We start from the raw sequence: 19,414 nt of genomic DNA, 5'->3' as shown, positions 1-19,414 counted from the left end.
TTTAAACACAAGTGAACACGTTCTCTCCCCATCACCCGTATACTTTTTTGGCTCAGTTGAATAAGTCAACTCTTCCCCCACCCCCCCCCATGACTTCACAAAACCCAGATGCATATTTTTATTTATTTATTTATCCGCTGTGCAAGAAGCGCTCTTCCAAATGAACGGCTTCTATCCCCGTCACTCCAACAGCCGTGTTATTTTTATATCGATTAACCACCCACTTGAGTTTTCCAACTGAGTCATTGAACACGCCAAACCCGCGTGCACACGCAAGGCAGATGTAGGGCATCCAAATTCAATTTCTTACGTTTATAATTTTAACAACTGCTAACTCTGACCTGCCGCTGAGGGGAAAAAAAACCGTCGACGCCCGGCAACGGACAACCGGCAATGCACGCCGGGAATTGAAGTCCCCGCGCTGGAAACCGGACGTCGCGCGTGCCGTGACGCTCTCTGGGATCTGTAGTCCACCCGCCAGCCTCCAGCTCGCCCGACCCTCCCTTTATGAACGACAATCCCCGTCATGCCTCTTGTTTGTCATGACCACCGTTCGTCCCACACGCGCCCGCAGACCTCCCCCATCCATGGCAAAAAAAAATAGTTTGACAGGATTCCGTCCGTGTCTTGTCTTTTCCCCCGACGTCACAAAACAAACGCGCTTTGCGTCCTTTCTTCGGACTTCTCACCAATGCGTGCGGAGGGGAACACGCGCATCAGTCGCGTTGTGTCCACCTTATTTCGGTCCGGCCTTCGTGTCGGGATTTGACTGGCGAGAGAGAGAGAGCGAGCGAGCGCCGGTTTAGGTCCGCCCCGTTATTCCCTCCCCCGTCTCTTCCCTTCCTTCCCACCCCCCATCCATCCATCCCAAACAACCCCATCCCCATAACCGTCCCGGCTGGGCCCGGCTCGGCGGCGCGAGACAGGCCTGCTTTTAACACTCGATCGATTATCATTTCGTTCCCGATAATTTTCTTTTAAAGAAGTATATATATATCTATATATCTTACACCACACACAACCGGCGTTATTTTGTTTTGCCCGGCCGCGCGGGTTCGTGGCGGGCGAGAGAAGAAAAAGCGGAGAGTGACCGCCGAGTGATGAAGAAATTCTTCGACTCCCGGCGGGAGGCGGCGGGCTCGGGTTCGGGAGGAGGCGGCGGCGGCGGCGGAGGAGGAGGAGGCGGCGGCGGCGGCGGCAGCAGCGGCGGGAGCGGCGGCTTGTGCCCCGGCAGCGGCTTCATCGGCCGGGTGTTCAGTGTGGGCCGGCAGCAGGTCACTGTGGAGGAGGTGGTGGCTGAAGGTGAGGTGCGGCCCTGACACACACACACACACACACACACACTCTGAGGAGGGGGTGGGGGGGAAATTCCTGCCTTTTCACCTCCAACCCGGCCCCCGCGCGATCCCATTCTCACTGACACTGCAATCCCAACCCGACTCATCCCCACAGTTTCAGGTCCTGCCGTCCCAATGTTCCTGATCCTGCCATTCCAGCATTCCCCAGTGTTGGCCGATCCCGCGATTTCAAGATTACTGATACAGCAATCCCAATGCTGGGTCCAGCCACCCATCCCAACGGTACAGATCCAGCCATTTCAACGTCCATTCCCACTCTTACTGTTCCCGCAAACCCAATATTACAGATCCAGCCATTTCAACGTCCATTCCCACTCTTACTGTTCCAGCAATCCCAGTGCTGGGCCAGCCATCCCAATATTACAGATCCAGCCATTTCAACGTCCATTCTCACTCCTACTGATCCAGCAATTCTCCTGTTGGTTCAGCCATTTCAACATCCACCGTTCCCACATTTACTGATCCAGCAATCCTACTGCTGGTCCAGCCATCCCAACATTACAGATCCTGCCATTTCAACATTCGTGATCCAGCATTCCCACTTATTAATCCAGCAAATGCTGCTGTTGCTGGTCCAGCAATCCCAACAATATAGATCCTGCCATTTCAACGCCAGTGATCCAGCATTCCGACTGTTACTGATCCGACAATCTCACCTTTGCTGATCCAGCAAATGCTGCTGTTGCTGGGTCCAGCAATCCTAATATTATGGATCCTGCCACTTCAACATCAGTGATCCAGCTATCCCACTTTTACTGATCCTGCAATACTACTGTTGCTGGTCCAGCAATTCCATAATTATAGATGCTGCCATTTCAACATGAGTGATCCAGTATTCCCACTGTTACTGATTCTGCAATCCCACCTTTGCAGATCCAGCAATTTCAGCATCAGTTATCCATCAGTTCAAAATTAGTCATCATGCAAGTATAACATGCATTATCTTACATTCCTATTATTTCATATCCAGCAATCTCACTTTATTGATCCAGCGATATCAAGATTACAGATCAACAACAATAGCAGTGTTTCTGATCCTGCAATCCCACTATTACAGATCCTGGAATCTCACTGTTACAGATCCTGGAATTTCAACATTAATGATGCAGCATTTTTGTTGTTGGAGATCTCAGCAATACCACAATTGCTGCTCCTGTAACCCTACCTACCGTTAGTGATTTTACAATCCCACTATTGATGATTCAGCAATCACACTATTCTTGATCCTGTAATCCTGCGATTACTGATCCTGCAATCCTAATATTTCTAAAGCTACATTCTCATTATTACTACATATTCAACAGTCTCAATGTTACTGATCCTGCATTTTCACTAATAATGATCCAGCAATCCCACTTTTATATATCCTGAAATTTCAACAGTGCAGATCTTGCAATTTCAGCATTACTGATCAAGCCATCTCAACGTTACTGATTCAGCAGTTTCAAAATTAATGATGTGCCCATCCCAACTCTGTTCTCTCAATATTATGTATCCTGCATTCTCAGGACGGAGCAAGCACTCCCAGTATTACTGATTGTGCAATTTTGATAATGATCCAGCAATGCTAATGTTCGTGATCTTGTAATTTCAACAATACAGACACTGCAATTTCAAAATTAATGATGTGCCAATTCCAAGACTGTTATCTCAACATTGTGTCATACATTCTCAATAATGATCAAACGCTTCTAATATTACTGATTCTGCACTTTTAAGCGTGATGATCCAGCAATGCCCATTTCCTGCATTTCTGTTATCACTGACCCTATATTTCTGAAACTGCTGATTTACCTTCCCAATATTACTGATCTTGAAATCCCAGTTTTGAGCTTGGATTCCCACATTACTGATCCTGCATTCCCAAAACAATATTTTAAATCTCAGTTTTACTGATGCTACAATTCCAGTAATAGTGATCCAGAAATGTCAGAACTCATTCAGCAATTCCAATATTAATGATCCTATAACCCAACACTATTATTGATCAAACAATCCCACTGTTATTAAACAGCAATCTGAAGTTTACTGACCCAATGATCCCAATGGACTGGACATCTCCTAAATGGTCCCAAAATTGCTTCATTAATTGATCATTTTATCAAGAGTAAAGTAATATCAAGAGTAATATTGTTATGACTGCTGGAGAATAATGAGTAATTATGGATGTGCTGTAGGTTTATGAGTAATATGATTGTACTTTTGATCACATTTATACATTGACTGCAGGTCTCAGCAAGCAATGCAGCAATTCCAATAATCAGAGTAATATTACAAATAACATAGCAGCTATTGATCTATAATTAACACAATTAGGATTGCTTGATTGTGGCAGTCAGCTCACTGACTATCAGCATTAATTAGATTTCTTGTTCTCAGTCATATTTCTGCTGAGCTTTTGAGAGTAACGTAATGTTGCATGTGAAGCCAACAGCACAGTTTCAATTCTCACACTGGTTGAGGTCACCATGAAAGTCTCACCTTCTCAAGCTTGCCCCTTGCCTGAGGCATGGTGACCCTCAAGTTAAGCCACCACCAGATTTCTCTCTCCAAGGTGAGAGCAGCCCTGCTGGGACATTAGCTACTTTACTTTTTCTCACCGATAATCAACAAACTGCTCAATCTCAGCAATAATCTCAAAATGCTCCATCAGTGTTAGTGGGATACTGAATACTGGATAGCTGTTTAGTTTGCTTGCTCAGTCATCCTGAAATTTGGAAATCACTAACAATTGGTGTGTATTAACGGCATTGGAATTGCTGGATCAGTAATGCTGCAGTAGGTTTCCAGCTGTCTCGTGCCTTGTTGATGTGGTGATGGTAGTGTCAGTTATATGACCGTTTTGGAAGACTGGGGAGCAGATTTACCATATTCTCACCAAACATCTCAATAATAGCATCTTCTAGTAAAGTACTTAGAAAGCATATTCCCTCCTCAGTGAGTCATGTTTTATTTTAATTAGCAAATAACAATGCTGAATTTGGGGTGAGTTGAACATTGTGAACAGATCCTTTTGAGAAATGGAAGTACTTAAATTTATGTAACGTCTTTTTAACCTTTCAAAACTTTCCAATGTACATCTCAGCCTTTACAAGTGCACGGACAGTTTTAAAAAGTACAGCAACTAATTTGCATTTGGCAAGTTCCCTCAAAGCAGCATGTGATGATGATCAGATCATATGTTTTAATATGGTTACCTGAGTGGTCAATATTGTCCAGAACACTGCAGAAAACCGTCTTCCTCTTGTTTGAAATAGTTATTTGGATCTATTATCTTCACTGAAGAGGTTAAACATTAATCTGTAACTGCACCTGTTGTGTCAATCCAGTTTTTATGTTCATGTCCCTCAACTTGGACTTGAACCTACCACCTTATCACTCAAAGTCCAGACGACCCAATGAGTTTAGGGTGACACCTTTCTGTAATCATGCAATGAGATTCATAGCACAGTGTGTATTCTGTCTTCAACAGGAATTTTCTGTTCATGAATCTTTTTCCTTGAACAAAATTATGTTTGTCATCAAAAATGCATGGTTATGTTAACTCTTACAAATTGCCTGTCAGTCAGTTGGTATTTTGCAATGTTAAAAACAGCTGTGAGACAAGCTGTTCGGACTTGTTCACTCCATGGCTGTGTGCTTGACTTGTAAGTCATGCTGGTTTGTGTGGATCCAGAGCAAAGGTGAAAAACTCCCCCTGCATGAACTTCTCTGAGCTCAAGCCCATGAGCAACAATGACCAGAATGGTGAACAAGCTGCATACTGTCTTGATCAGTGATAGGCTTTAACATGATGCATGATGAAGAATAGATAAGGGATATTTTATTCAAAGACTGTCTCTTTGTCTTCCAAAATTGAATTTGCAATTGGAATCCAGTTTCATAATTTGACTCAATAACAGTTTATCAAAATTGACAAAAATTGCAAACCAGCTGTATTTTGATAGTGATTGTGGCTGATTTATCAGAGCCATTTAGAATGTTTCAGAAGTGATTATAAGTCATTAGCATTACAAGCCCTGCCATTTCCCCAGGCCATGTTTCCTGACAATGGCCTCACTAAGTATGAGCAGATTTGTATTCCTTGCAATTCGTATTTTGGCTGACACTGGTACAGGAGGAACCCATTTGTCCCTCATGATTTCCATGGGTTGTCTTCCGCCAAGTTTATTGTATTTTTATGCCAGCCCAAACAGCTTCCATCCTGTAACAAAAACAGAAATTACTGGAAAATCTCAACAGATCTGGCGGCATCTGTGGAGAGAAATCAGAGTTAGGTTTCCAGTCCAGTGACCCTTCATCACAATACTCATTCTGTAGTGGTCATTGCTTGTACACTGCATGTGACGGTAATTCCCAGAGGATGTTTATGATCCTTACAGTCACATTCATTTTCAGACAAATCTCCAAATCTATTTTTGATGCTCAGGTTTCACTTGCACCACAAACTCATTCAGTGTTTTTTTTTCCCAAATCTCCTTTGTATCTTGTCCCTCTCAGTATTTTTGGTCAGGGAGTATACAAATTAGTTTGAATGGTATCAGAAAATCTGTTTTACATTTACATATACACATTTCCACTGAAGTCAAGAGGAAATGTTGAAAACCACAAAGGATTGAAGAGTCACCAGGAGGTCACATTGGGAGGAAGGAATGACACTGGAAAAAATATTTTCTGTTTAACCAATCATTAAGATTTGCCCACTGTGGAATTTCTTTTTATTTTCAGTGTTGCTTTTTAATCAGTTGTGTCGGGCTGAATGCAGTAAAACAAGAAATAGTGGGAATGCTCAAAATTTGGAATTGGATTGACATATTTTGCGCACTCAGATATCCAGCTACCCAGGAATTGGTTTACTCAGTGTGCGTTGTTCTTTCCCAAAAGGGGACGCAGTTCATTCTCAGAGAATAAGGCGGCATGGTGACTCAGTGGTTAGCACTGTTGCTTCACAGCGCAAGGGACCCGGGTTCAATTCTAACCTCAGGCGACTGCCTGTGTGGAGTTTGACACATTGTCCCCGTGTCTGCGCAGGTTTCGTCTGGGTGCTCCGGTTTCCTCCCACAATCCACAGAAGTACAGATTAGGTGAAATTGCCCGTAGTGTTCAAGGATGTGTAGGTTAGGTGCATTAGTCAGGGGTAAATATTGGATAGGGGAATGGGTCTGGGCGGTGAGGGTCAGTGGGGATTTGTTGGGCCGCAGGGCCTGTTTCCACACTGTCGGAATTCTAATTGTAATTTACAAGAAGAATCCATATTATTGTACAGGTTATGGGTCAGAGTTTTTTAGGTTTGACTGTTATTTGAATGATCTGATGACACTCAGCTCAATGGCTACATTTACAGGTTGAAATCTTCATCCAGAATTTGAGATCTCAGATGTCACCTCAGTGTAGTACTTAGTGAGTGCTGCACGACAGGAAGTGGTTACTTCAAAATTTCAGCTCACAGTGTAAAATGTGGGAGCATCAATTCAGGTGGCCAGGAATAACTCCATGTTACTACCTGTAAAAGATGTGGCAATTTGAAGATCTGGAGAAGATTCATCTATTACAGGACCATAACAAATAGATGAACTGTCAATTGAGAACACAAAATAGCAGGGGCAGCTATTCAAAAAGGTTAGTCTGTCCTGGAGATGTGCATGACATTATATAAATACGTAGGCAAAAGTGAGGGCTGCAGATGCAGGAAACCAGAGTTTAGATTTGAGTGGTGCTGGAAAAGCACAGCAGGTCAGGCAGCATCTGAGGAGCAAGAAAATCGATGTTTCGGGCAAAAGCCTTTCCTGATGAAATGTCAATTTTCCTGCTTCTCGGATGCTGCTTGACCTGCTGTGCTTTTTCAGCACCACTCTAATCTAAATTATATAAACAGGTGTCTTTTGGAATTGTCTGTGTTTACATGCTAGGTCTGAACGGTTCTTGTAGTGTAGTGGTGATGCTATTACCTCTGAGCTTGGAGGCCCAGTTTGAAGTCCCATCTGCTCTGCAGATGTGCAATGGCATCTCTGAACACGGAAATTCAAATACAATATCGCCCAACACGGTCTGTCAGCATTTGAAAGAGAGACAGATCATTGATTTGTTTCAGTGATCGATTGATGGTTTGAATTTGTCTGGGAGTGTATTGCATTATATTGAACAAATGCAGAGTTGCTGAAGAGAATTCAGTTACCTCGGCTTTGTGACATTTTGATTCAGCAGTAGTGTCAGCCTTTGGGAACTTCTTTGTGATCTGGAGGAGACGGTAATAGGCTCAAATCCCTGTCCAGAGATCTGAGCACGAAAAAAAAAACTAACACTCCAATTGCAGTAACCGAGAGAGTACTGCACTGTCGAAGGTGCTATCTTTGAGATGGCAATCCCCATCTGCCTCCTCAAATAAGATATCTCGCAATGCTATGGTGGAGAGGAGGAGCAGCAATTTTCCTTGGCCTCTATTTATCCGTTAGAGACAAAAAAACTGCAGATGCTGGAATCCAAGTTAGGCAAGCAGGAGGTTGGAAGCACACAACCAGCCAGGCAGCATCCAAGATGGTGAAGTCAATATTTTGGGTGGAACTCTTCCCCTGAAGAAGGGTTACGCCTGAAACGTTGACTTCTCCCCCTCCTGATGTTGCCTGGCTTTCTGTGTTCTTCCAGCCTCCTGCTTGTCTCCCACTATTATCCTTTAACCAGCCATAATCAATTTCAATATTGAATTTGGATAGAAATGGTGTGGAGGGATAGAGGGAAAAGGCAGGCATTGGTGATTGGGAATAGAACTGGTGCAGACACGAAGGCCTGTATGGGCTCCTTCTGAGCTGTAACAGTTCTGTGATTCTAAAGTTATCTGTTGATGAGGGCATTGAGGTTTAAGGGAACAAGCTTTCCATGCAAGACTTCTCAGAGGCCTTAGGTAGCAAAGTACATTTTGATGCCCTGAGTTTGTGAAATGTGCAGTATGAATAACAGGTTTTGTCTTTTGAATTTTATTAAAGCAGGTAGTTTGAGACTTCATTTTCAGTGATGATGATAAGTTCCAATTAATTATGCGTCTGATGGTACATTCATAGTTCTGATGTCCTTTGAGACATCAGCAGTGATGATGAGTATTTTTCAGATGTGTTTTGATTAAGATGGACTTTTAATTAAAGTTATTTCTTGGCTTGGCTTCTTCAATGTTGAACAGAGATACTGGTGTACACAAAGATTACCTGCATCAATGGTTTTCATCATCTTCTCAAAGAAGCCAAGTGAAAGAAAAGATTTGACCATGGGTAGCTGCAGAAGTGTTTGCAGTCCATTTCCCATTGTTCTTGGCTCATCTTTCCACTTAACATTTTTCAGTCCTTTTTCATTGCTCCTCTTGAAAGCTTTTATGGTTAAAATCAATATGATTTGCCATGTTGGCGGCACCCAAATGGAAGCATTTGATTGTTATCTTCAGTTGAAATGACCAGGAACTTACAACCACCAACCTCCAAAAACCACCGAGAGTGAATGAGCCATTGCTCCTGTCTTGAATGTGTTGCACGTATCAAGTGAGTAGGTTTGTCAATCCAGTGTTGCTTAGTATTGAGAAACCGGAGGAAGCTGGCAACGATGAGGCATGACTGACCAGATGCTGGAGGCTAAAAGACAACAGATATAAAACCACAAGACAGATTTCAATGAAGCACCATCTTTGAGACATTGGTAGGTGGACAGGGGAACTAGATCTCTTGCTATGGCTCACTTGGTGAACCTGAATCAGAAAATGGAAACAGGTTATATAAAATATCTGATGCTTGTTGAGATGATGCTTGTTAATAGTATTGTTTTGCGATGGAAGTTACTTGTTTGAGTTTGCAGTGTGTACAGAAACACTTCGCTATTTCCAGTGATGTAAAAAATGAGTAGATGCCCCTCCAGATCCTTGAATTGGATGTCACCTAAACTTTGGGGCTTCAGTCGGACATTGTTTGAGTGGACCCTTGCTAAAGTCTTCCAGTGGAAAATAACAGCAGTATGCTCTGTTTTCTGGGGAGGATAAAGAAAGAAACCAAATAGATAGAGAAGATCAATATTGAGATAATTTCCGTCCTCCAAGAATATTACACTCAGCTGCAGACGTGTGAAACATTACCCAGTGCGGAGGTGGCTTTCTCACCAAACCAAAGCCTTTGAGGTTGGGCAACCAAATCAGGAAACAAATTTGTAGAAATTTGGATGTAAATTCTTTTCATGATCAATGGCATGTGGGATCACCGATGGGGTCAGGATTTATGTTGTTAATTGTCCTCAAGAAGATGGTGGGAAATAACTGCGTTCTGTGCAGTGTAGGCACATGCACAATGCTGTTTGCCAGGGATTGCAATAACTTGGCCCAACAACAGGATTATAGTTCCAAGGTAGGGAGGTGTAAGATTTGAAGGGGAATTTGTAGTTTTTTTGACTCACTGCATGTCTGCTGTTATTGGTCCGCACAATTGAGTTGCTTGGCAGCTTAATGAGTTGCTGAAAATTCATCTTTTTGATGGTGTACACCTACTGTCCCTGTGAAGGGAATGAATGTTGAAGGTAGTGAATGAGGTGCCAATAAGTTGAGCTGCTTCGTCTGAATTACTTATAAGCTTTTTGAGTGCTGTTGGAGGTGTACTTATCGAGGACACCTGACTTGTGCCTAACAGATGGTGGGCAGGCTTTGGGAAGTCAGGATATGAGTTATTCCCAGCCTTCAACCTAACTTGGTATGAATCTCACTGATTCAACTTCTCCTGATCAGTGTTCAGCCCAGGAGGTTGGTGAATGGATGATTGTTTGTTCTCTTCATGCACAAAGTTCAGAAGTGCTGATTTTGCAGAGCAACACATTTTCTTTGTCCAGGCATTCGTTGTTGATTCTAAAACAGAAATGGACTAAATATCATGTACCCCATGGTCATAAATTTGGAATCATATGTTATCAGAGTGTCCCTCATTAGGGAGAATAGCACCTGCCTTACGTACCTTTGGCCATAGCTTTCTCTTTTTGTGAAGAAACAGATGGGCTTGTAACATGGTAGTGCTTCAAATGTTGTTATTCTGTGTCAAAAAAGCACTACTGAGCAGTTGACACCATGAATTAATGGCTCTGATTAAACTGGCCAGGTTTGTACTGTATCTGTATGAATGACTTGTCCTCCAGCATCCTTGGTGATGTTTCAGTTGACCTCGAGGTTCAAGTATCCTGGGTTAGACACTAGGGAAGGGAGACTGATGCATGTGATGGACAAGCTGCATTTTAAAACACTTGTAGGGATGCATTTTTTTTCCAAGTTGATGAGGTAAAACAACCGGGAATAACCTGCTTGAACAGGATGTCATTCTGCGCACCTCTGCAATAAAAACAAAAGTGAAATTGTTCCATAATATCCAGGCTTAAAGAGATCGTGAAACTCTTCTTCCTGTAGCAGTGACAGTCATATCACCAAGCAGCTCCAATTAGTACTTGAAATGCAGACACCGTCAAGATGAAATCAATGTCTCAGACATTGCCCATGTTTCAGCTTTGTTATCCGCTGATTGAAAGAGATCTGTATTGAGCACCCTGCACACTAAGTTCATGTTCTCAGACAAACCATTATTAATTGCTTCGAAGAGGCCAGTCGTTTTGTTGCCAGGAGAACTGGTGAGGTGATTAACAGCCTACTGCTTTGTGTGCCTTACACACTGCTGGCTTCACAGGTCACTTCCCTGCTCACTGCTGAAAATGATGCATGGGACCACTCCAAGTAGGGAACATTCATAATAGAGTAGGATGATCAGCAGAAACTGTAGCTAATTGAATTAATTCTTTCTCTTGACTTTGTCATTCCCAAAAGCCATTCGCTTTGTCCTTCCCTGTGGAAAAGTTCAGTTCTGCTGCCATCCAACCCCCAACCCCCGACATGTTCCTAATTTACATTAGTAATAGTTTCCATGTGAAACATATTGGATTCCCTGCAACAGAACTTCAAGGTTGAGAAGCTGATAAAACCAGGTTCTGCAGATCTACAGCGATTAAGGAATCATTACTCACACCATCAGTACCCACAGCCAAAGGATCATAAGCTGTCATGTCTGCCACCTCCAGCCAGATGCCTCTAGCAGGCACACATTCCTCTCACCTCCCTGTCAGCATTTCACAGTGACTCTTCACTCTACTTTTGCTCCACAGATCTGCCAGGCTTGCTGAGTTTCTCCATTTTCTGTTTTTGTTTCAGATCTTCAGCTTCCACAATTCTGTGTTTTATTATTGCAATTGTTGGACTGGGGCATGGCCTATAGCATCCAACTCCTGTAGCATCCTGCATGATTTTTCAGCACACGCACAGAAAATTGAAACACAACAATCCGAACCGTCCGGAGCATTTGCTTCAGTGTGGGAAACTGATCTCTGCCTCAATTAATTCTGCTTTTTGTTTTCCTGCAACGTCATCACTCTACATCTTATACAGTGCATGGTATTCCACCTATCAACTTGGATTACAACACTGAAGATTTTTTTTCTTTATTCTTTCATGGGATGTGAGCGTTGCTGAGAAGGCCAGCATTTGTTGTTGATCCCCAATTGAACTGAGGGATTTGCTCGACTGTTTTAAAAGAACGCAAGTGGCATTAGGTTGAAGCAGGACAAAAGTGAGGACTACAGATGCTGGAGATCAGAGTCAAGATTAGAACAGTGCTGGAAAAGCACAGCAGGTCAGGCAGCATCCGAGGAGCAGGAAAATCGAGGTTTTCGGCAGGAGTCCTTCTTCATTCTTGATGAAGGGCTCTTGCCAGAAACATTGATTTTCCTGCTCCTCGGATACTGCCAGACCTGCTGTGCTTTTCCAGCACCACTCTATTCTTGATTAGGTTGAAGCAGACAGGATGGGCTGAATGGCCTTTTTCTGCACCAAAATACTGATATGAATTTGTGATTTCAGAGAACAGTTGAGAGTCAAACACGTTGCTGTGGGTGTGCAGTCACATGTAAGCCAAAACGGCTAAGGCTAACACAGTTCTGTCCCGAAATAACATTAGGAAACCAGATGATAGAACAAGGATGATAATTTCATGATTACCATTACTGAGATGAGTTTTCAATTCAAGGTTATTTTTAGATCCACATTGAACTTAAAGTCTAGAAGCTGCTGTGGTGAAGTTTGCATCCATGTCCCCAGAGTATGAGTCTGGGCCTTTTCATCATTGGTTCAGGGACTATGCCAATATGGTCCCCTCATCAAGTTGCTTCATGACCTTGCATACAAGCATGAAGACTGGATACAAACAGGGTGTAGAAATCCAACATACTTTTTCTGCCTTGGTCCAGATGATTGTATAACATTCTGTTGCTGAGATTAAGTACTTTTCGTTGAGAACCTGGTCTTGTTCACTTTATCTTCTGGCATTGCTTCACTGTCTCTGTCTCTTGGTGAATGTGTCCACCAATGAAAATAATACACAAAAAAATAATATGAGTCGCTCTCTAAATTTCTTGATACTGTGATCTGTCTCAAGATGCGATTCTTCACCCCTGTTAAAGACAGCATTTTTTGTGCTGGAGGAAATGAATTCAGTAGGTTTAGATACGTTGTGGATGGAATCTGTGCAGTGACTTTACGTTTTCTATGTTCTATTCATAAATTGCCTCAGGTTTGCTCTTGCAGAGTGGCAACAGTTTGAGCGTGGTGACTTGTTGCTGGCACCAGTGGGATTTACAATTCCTGGGAAGGAGTTTAAGAAAGCAGATTCTTGGCATGCTGTTGTAATTATGTTTCAGGAAACGGGTTTTTAAAATTCCTCATTATCAAGACATGTAAACACAATAAAGGCTGAGTTTCTATCAAAGTTAAGCTGGGGATCGACAATGACAAAAAAGACACAGTTGTAGAGATTTGTTTAGCAGTTTATGTAGATCATCAAGTCACATTTTTCTTCTGCACATATCCAGATGCTGTGAAAGGACCTATCCACAACTGAAACCACTGATGACAAATAAATGATATCTGATGCCTTGTGCTCTAGTTTCTGTTAGGAGGCTAGACAATTAACTAATTGAACCTTATGCCCTGCAGCCTTCTGTACTGAGTGTTGAATCCTTGCTCCTGTCTTGAGGCAAACAATGATGGCCCTTGGCCATCATGTTTTATCAGAACTGTCTCTCCTCCTGAGCTGCTCATTGTTGAACATGCTGGTCAATGATGCAACTGTACACTCAGGAAGTTAAAGGATGAAATTGGCATTGGTTCTTGGAAAGGAAAAGACTGAGACTGTGGTGGGAAGGGAGTCTGGCCAAGAGGAAGTAATCAGTGTTCACCTTGAGAAGAGAACCTGGTAGGTTGTGAGTCGTACCGCAAGTCAAGGGTGTAAGTTGTAATTCAAGTTGAGGGTTTTAAAAAAAACTGTTCAAATTCTCAGTTCCTTAACTATGCAATGATGAATTTGCAATTTCCTTAACTATGCAGTAATATTTGTTGCTCATACCCTGTATGGCAGGTAATTTACCCATAAAAAGGTTCTCTTGCTACTGCCTGCTTTAGTTTGACTTCACTGTGGTTCATGCTTTTGGTCATATTTTCCTGACTGTAAAGTTAAACCCTCAAGGTTCCATGTGACAATTAATATTCCATGCACCAGGATGAGGTTCCCTTTTAATCACTTGCTTTCCAGGCTAGATGCCATGGTTTCAATCACGCTTCCTTCTCCATCATCGCTTTTTACACTCTGAAATGAATCTTTTCTTTGCTACCTTGTAAGCATTTTTAAAATAACGTTTTTGTATTATGGACTGGGAACCAAAATTAAAGGTGATTCTCTGATTTAGCACATACATTGTCAGGTGCGTGCAGAATCTCTGCAGCCTCATTAACACTCTACATTGGTCCCCTGTAACATCATTTGACTATGTATAGGCCCAAGCTGAATTGCTGCTGAAACGCACATCCAGTCTTTTGTTACCCTGAAGCTTGACGATACCAACATGTTCCTGTCCACCACACCAACCTCCCTACCCATGAATTTAAGATTATCTGAAACCCTGCCCATTTCCCAATACCGGCCAAGTCCCCTTCACCTAATTCCAGATGTTTTTGTTTTGTAGCTTATAACCCTCATGTGTTTTTTTTTCATTTTGCCCAATTCGGTATTTGCTTCAAAGTCGTTTGATCATTTGCAAAGATATTGAATGCGGCTTAGAAATAGAAATTGCATGTGGAATTAACTTTGTAATTGAGGAGATAGTGAAGGGGATTTGCTTGTGCGTGTGCCGGTGTGTTGTACTGAGATGGTATAATAGCTCTTTTGTTTTTGTTTGTATATTGTGGCTAATACCTGATGTGATTGGAACAAGGTCAGCGAGATGAACCTCACAGAATCTGAGTTTCTTGACTGGGGTTGTTGACCTGTTCCAATCAGGGAGCCCTGGCTGACAGATAAGAACATCAGTGTCAGGGGGCTCTGATCACTCTCGGAGCCAGCTCTAAGCTAGCTGGATCAAGAGCTCTCCACGTGTAAATAAGGGTGACTTGGTGACTGGCTACTGGCCTCTGTGGAGTTATTTCATCTGATATGGCTGATCTACATTGGCTATTCATTCCATATAACCTCAACTGAATAAAAGCTAAAGGCCAGGTAGGACAGAGCACCAAGACCTTATCAAAGACGCACTGATGATGTCACCTAGTGGGGCGACGAAACGTTTGCAGAAAAACACACCGGCTCAGCGAACAAATCCACAACTTCATCCACAACCCGAACTACAAATCTTCTCGAGAACTCAGAACTGTCTGTCTTGTTTTCAAGCCTCTCCCTGATCTTGTCCCGTTGTATGTATGTGATTTCATTCAGCTCTCCAACTGTGTGCTCCTTCAGGTCTGCCTTCTTCTCCATCACCAGTTGCATCTCTGGAATGCCCACCCTGAGCCTCTTTCCCCTTTTTCTCCTCTTCGCTCCAATAAAACCTGCTTTTTCTTCTTTCCTTTTATAGCTTTGTGTCAAAGTTAGTTTGATCCTATCCCTGTGAAGTGCTTTGAGATGATTTGTGCCCTAAGTGCAAGTTATTTTTGCATATTCTGTTGTGTAGTCCTCTCTGATTGTTGCCTCACTGCTATGCCCTGCAGTCTGGTTGATGAAGGCAAGTAACCAGACTGCTGAAGAAGCTTTTGCTTTTAAGACAATTTCTTGTGCTAACACTGTGTTATGGGTGTAACATGCAAGTGATTTCATGTGAATTGTTTCAAGGACCATTTGGAGATTATGTGATTATCAAATTCATACAGAGCTCAGGCCTATTTTGTTTCGAATTACAATTAAGGCATGACACATTTCAGTAATACTATTTTAACACCATTTTATAATGAAGGAAGTATTTTGTTTTCTGAATTCCATCCCTATTCATTGTGTTTACTGCTGTCTTTGCACAGTAGAACTTGAAAACTTGAATTGTAAATTAATCCACAATTTCGAACAAGGATTTATTGAAATACAGAAAGTCAATGCTATGAGTCATAAAATCAAAGAGGTCTACAGCACAGTAAAAGACCCTTTGGCCCATCGACTCTATGACAGTCAAAAACAAGCTCCTAACTATTCAATCCCGTTTTCAAGCAAAATACCAATCACTGGTCTTTCAAGAAGCCCGTGTCTCATATGATTTATTGGCCACATGTAGATGTTGGGGGTTAGTGCAACACAATCCCACAGCCATTATCCCAGGCCCCTCCCTGTAATATCACCTCCATCAGGTTGGTCACTGTTCCCTTTGGAGAACACCAAATGGAATTTGTTAGGTTTTAAAGCTAAAACTTGGCGGATGATCATCGTATCCACATATTTTTCTTCTGAGGTGTAGCATATCTTCTCTTTGAGAGTTATAAAAGCTAAATCAAAGGAAGTAGTTCAGCCCATTTTATCCCAGAGCTAGCCACCGGAGCTGTCTACTTTCACTCCATTCACTAACCTTCGTCCGTGAGCAGCGCTGTTTCCTGAATCACGAGATAGTGAAGTGGAGTGCTGGTAGATGTGGCCCTGGCCTTTTAGGAGGTGCCTAGGGTGGAGGAAACTCATGTCATGTTGCAACAGTGGGTTGGTTGTATGTGCATCGGCTTTTGTTGTTTATAAAAGAAACTGGAACTAATATCCAGATCCACCAATTAAGCAAAATTGAGTTGTAATAGCCCCTGAAGGGGAATCTGCTCATTCTCTAGTTGGGACAAAGAACAGATTTACACCAAGTTACGGTCAGTCTGTGGAAGGGAATGTGTGCTTCTGCTGTACGGAGGATAGTGGGTGAACCTCTTGGAAGATAAACAGGCTCTGACGTCCTCCTTTGCAAGATGCATACTTAGCATAACAACACCTCACTCCATAGCTTCAGTATAAAATCCATGCTGACATTGCAGTTGTACACCAAGGCAGTGCTGATCCCTCAGTTCCTGCTTTGTGAGTGAAATGACAAACTGAGGCCTCATCTGACCTCTTGGGTCAATGTACAAGATCTCTCAGCACTATTTAACAACAAGAGACCCCCTGGTTTCCTGACCCTAAGCCGAAAAGCGAAGAGAAGATCTGATCATTGATTTTGGACTTTGCTGTGCTTAGATTGCTTGCTAAATGACAACTGTGACCACACTTCAGAAATAACTGTTTGACTGGAAGGTCATTTGCCACATGCTAAGGACATGAAGGACATTTCGTGAGTTCAAATATTAATATTTTTCCTATTCATGTATTCAGTCAATTTTCATCATTTTTTCATACTGCTTGTTGAAAATCGTGGGCTTTTCAATTAATTTTCACCAGGTCAGTTATTTTGACTCCTGACAGGATCTTTGGTAAGACTCTGTTAGGCATTCTTTCGTCATCGAACCCTGAGCACCTTCATTTGTTTGGCTGAAAGTGACGAGGGATAGCAGTGTTACTGACTAAAGGATAAACACCAGCTTCTTTTTTGGAAAATATTGCTTAGTTCTTCCTTCTCATCTGTTGGTGAGTTTCAACCCACAACTGAGCGTAATTGCTGGGGGTTGTATGTTGAAACTGTTAATCATAGGACAATAGATGCAGCATTCACTGCAGTTGTGAGGTTGATGAGTGCTATTTCACTGGGCTCGCGTTTCTCTGCAACTTACAAAACCTCACCATTTGCATTGTTACTGCACTAGATTAGGTCTGTGTTGGTTTGTTTCAACACTGCCTGGCTAAGACAAAATGATTGAATACTTTTATCTAACTGGTTGGTGTTCTGCAAGGAATGCTTGTCTTGTTGGTATTAATTGGCACATGTTGCTGTTAGTATGGAAAGTTGTTTGGCAGTGCTTGTTCTGCATGTGACACCAAAGCAGCTATAGATTGATGAGTAGCCAGTCTAAATTCTGATTCAACTCTTCCTGGAGCAGTGAGTCAGCATTGCAACCTCCCAGCATTTTGTAGAACTGGCTGAACACACTGGTGTGATGTGGCGACACTGAATCACTGTATCTCGCCATTCTGCCCAACCTTATAGGTTTCAGCTATAGTTTGTTACAATACCAATCATTTGACTAGCGCAGTGTGTCACTTGGGCCATTTAGCTTTGTTTGACAACGAGCCAATTGGAGCAAACTGAGGAAGAACAATAGGAAGGTCTGAGAGAATTAAATATTTGTTGAAGTCATGTTCAGAAAAATAGTCACGCCCAGCAATGTTCCAGTGCAGAAAATTGTTTTGGAATGAGTGCGCAGCTTTATTTTCCCTCCTCTTTGCTAGCTGATAAAGAATTTCAGAGCCGTTGAAAATACGACACCAGAATGAGGCAACCATGAAGTAAGTTGTGGTGCATGGTCTTTCAGCTTTCTTTCATTCACAGAATTGTATCACATTGGACTGGTGTATCATTACTAACCAGGCAGTTGTTGTCTTGAGGTTCTTTCTGGCAGAGGTCGCAGAATCATTGAGCAGTTACAGTGCAGAATGAAACTCTTTGAACTAGACCCATTGTTTCTTTGCCACCCTTCTTCTGGAGCTAATCCCACTCCCACCTTTTCCCAGTAACCTTCCAAATGTTTTCTCTTTCAGTAATCATCCAACTCCATTTGGAGAGTCCTGACTGAATCTGCCTCCACAACATTCTCAGACAGTTCCTAACCACTCACTGTCTAAACACATTTTGTTTCAAGTCACTGCTGGCTTTTTAGGAAATTCACAGCACACCCAAAAGAAGATGAAAAGTTCTGATTCTGAACATGGGCCAGGGTGGACTAGGTAATTTAAAACACGTAACAATCATTTGGCCTAAAATTGCAATGTGAATGAAATGCAATGTTTCTCGTTTCTTACTTGAAGTCAGTTTTGTGTTGGAGCCATGCAGACAGATCGGATTGGAGACAGTGATATTGATTCCACAGTTGAGGACTGACAAGTAGCATGTCTCATTTGGATAGTTGCCCAGCTAAAATAGGTCAGTGACTCACACTGAGCAAACTCATGTTTTATGGAGTCCATAGCACTCGGCCTCCGACACTCCAGGGAAAACAGCCCCAGCCTGTTCAGCCTCTCCCTGTTGCCCAAATCCTCCAACCCTGGCAACATCCTTGTCAATCTTTTTTGAACCCTTTCAAGTTTCACATGCTAAAATTTGCTTTCCCAAAATGGAGTTTATTTGAATTAAACTCCGTCTGCCACTTCTCAGCCCAGTGGCCCATCTGGTCCAGATCCTGTTGTAATCTGAGGCAACCCTCTTCACTGTCCACTAGACCTCCAATTTTGGTGTCATTTGCAAATTTACTAACTATACCTCTAATGCTCACATCCAAATCATTTATGTAAATGACAAAAAGTAGAGGACCCAGCACCGATCCTTGTGGCACTCCACTGGTCACAGGCCTCCAGTCTAAAAAACAACCCTCCACCACCACCCTCTGTCTTCTACCTTTGAGCCAGTTCTGTATTCTCCTTGTGGCACTCCACTGGTCACAGGCCTCCAGTCTAAAAAACAACCCTCCACCACCACCCTCTGTCTTCTACCTTTGAGCCAGTTCTGTATTCAAATGGCTAGTTCTCCCTGTATTCCATGAGATCTAATCTTGCTAATTCAGTCTCCCATGGGGAACCTTG

The 19,414-nt window shown here is 42.6% G+C and overlaps 1 protein-coding gene across 7 annotated transcripts in view; it reads left to right on the top strand.

The window, feature by feature from the left end:
- Nucleotides 1-828: 828 nt before the first annotated feature.
- aak1b (AP2 associated kinase 1b) overlaps nt 829-19,414 on the top strand; it is a 126,916-nt gene continuing 108,330 nt past the window's right edge. For 2 of the 7 annotated variants that reach the window (XM_043681261.1, XM_043681259.1), the window contains exon 1: nt 829-1,302. In XM_043681261.1, the coding sequence (XP_043537196.1) occupies nt 1,101-1,302 (202 nt within the window). In that variant the 5' untranslated portion in view covers nt 829-1,100. The remainder of the gene's footprint in view (nt 1,303-19,414) is intronic. The other 5 variants (XM_043681260.1, XM_043681263.1, XM_043681257.1 and 2 more) reach the window with 4 other exon arrangements.

Source organism: Chiloscyllium plagiosum, chromosome 42, assembly GCF_004010195.1.
Source record: "Chiloscyllium plagiosum isolate BGI_BamShark_2017 chromosome 42, ASM401019v2, whole genome shotgun sequence".
Lineage (NCBI taxonomy): Eukaryota > Metazoa > Chordata > Chondrichthyes > Orectolobiformes > Hemiscylliidae > Chiloscyllium > Chiloscyllium plagiosum.
Note: the sequence above shows the minus strand (reverse complement) of the source record. Positions and strands in the feature narration are given on the sequence as shown.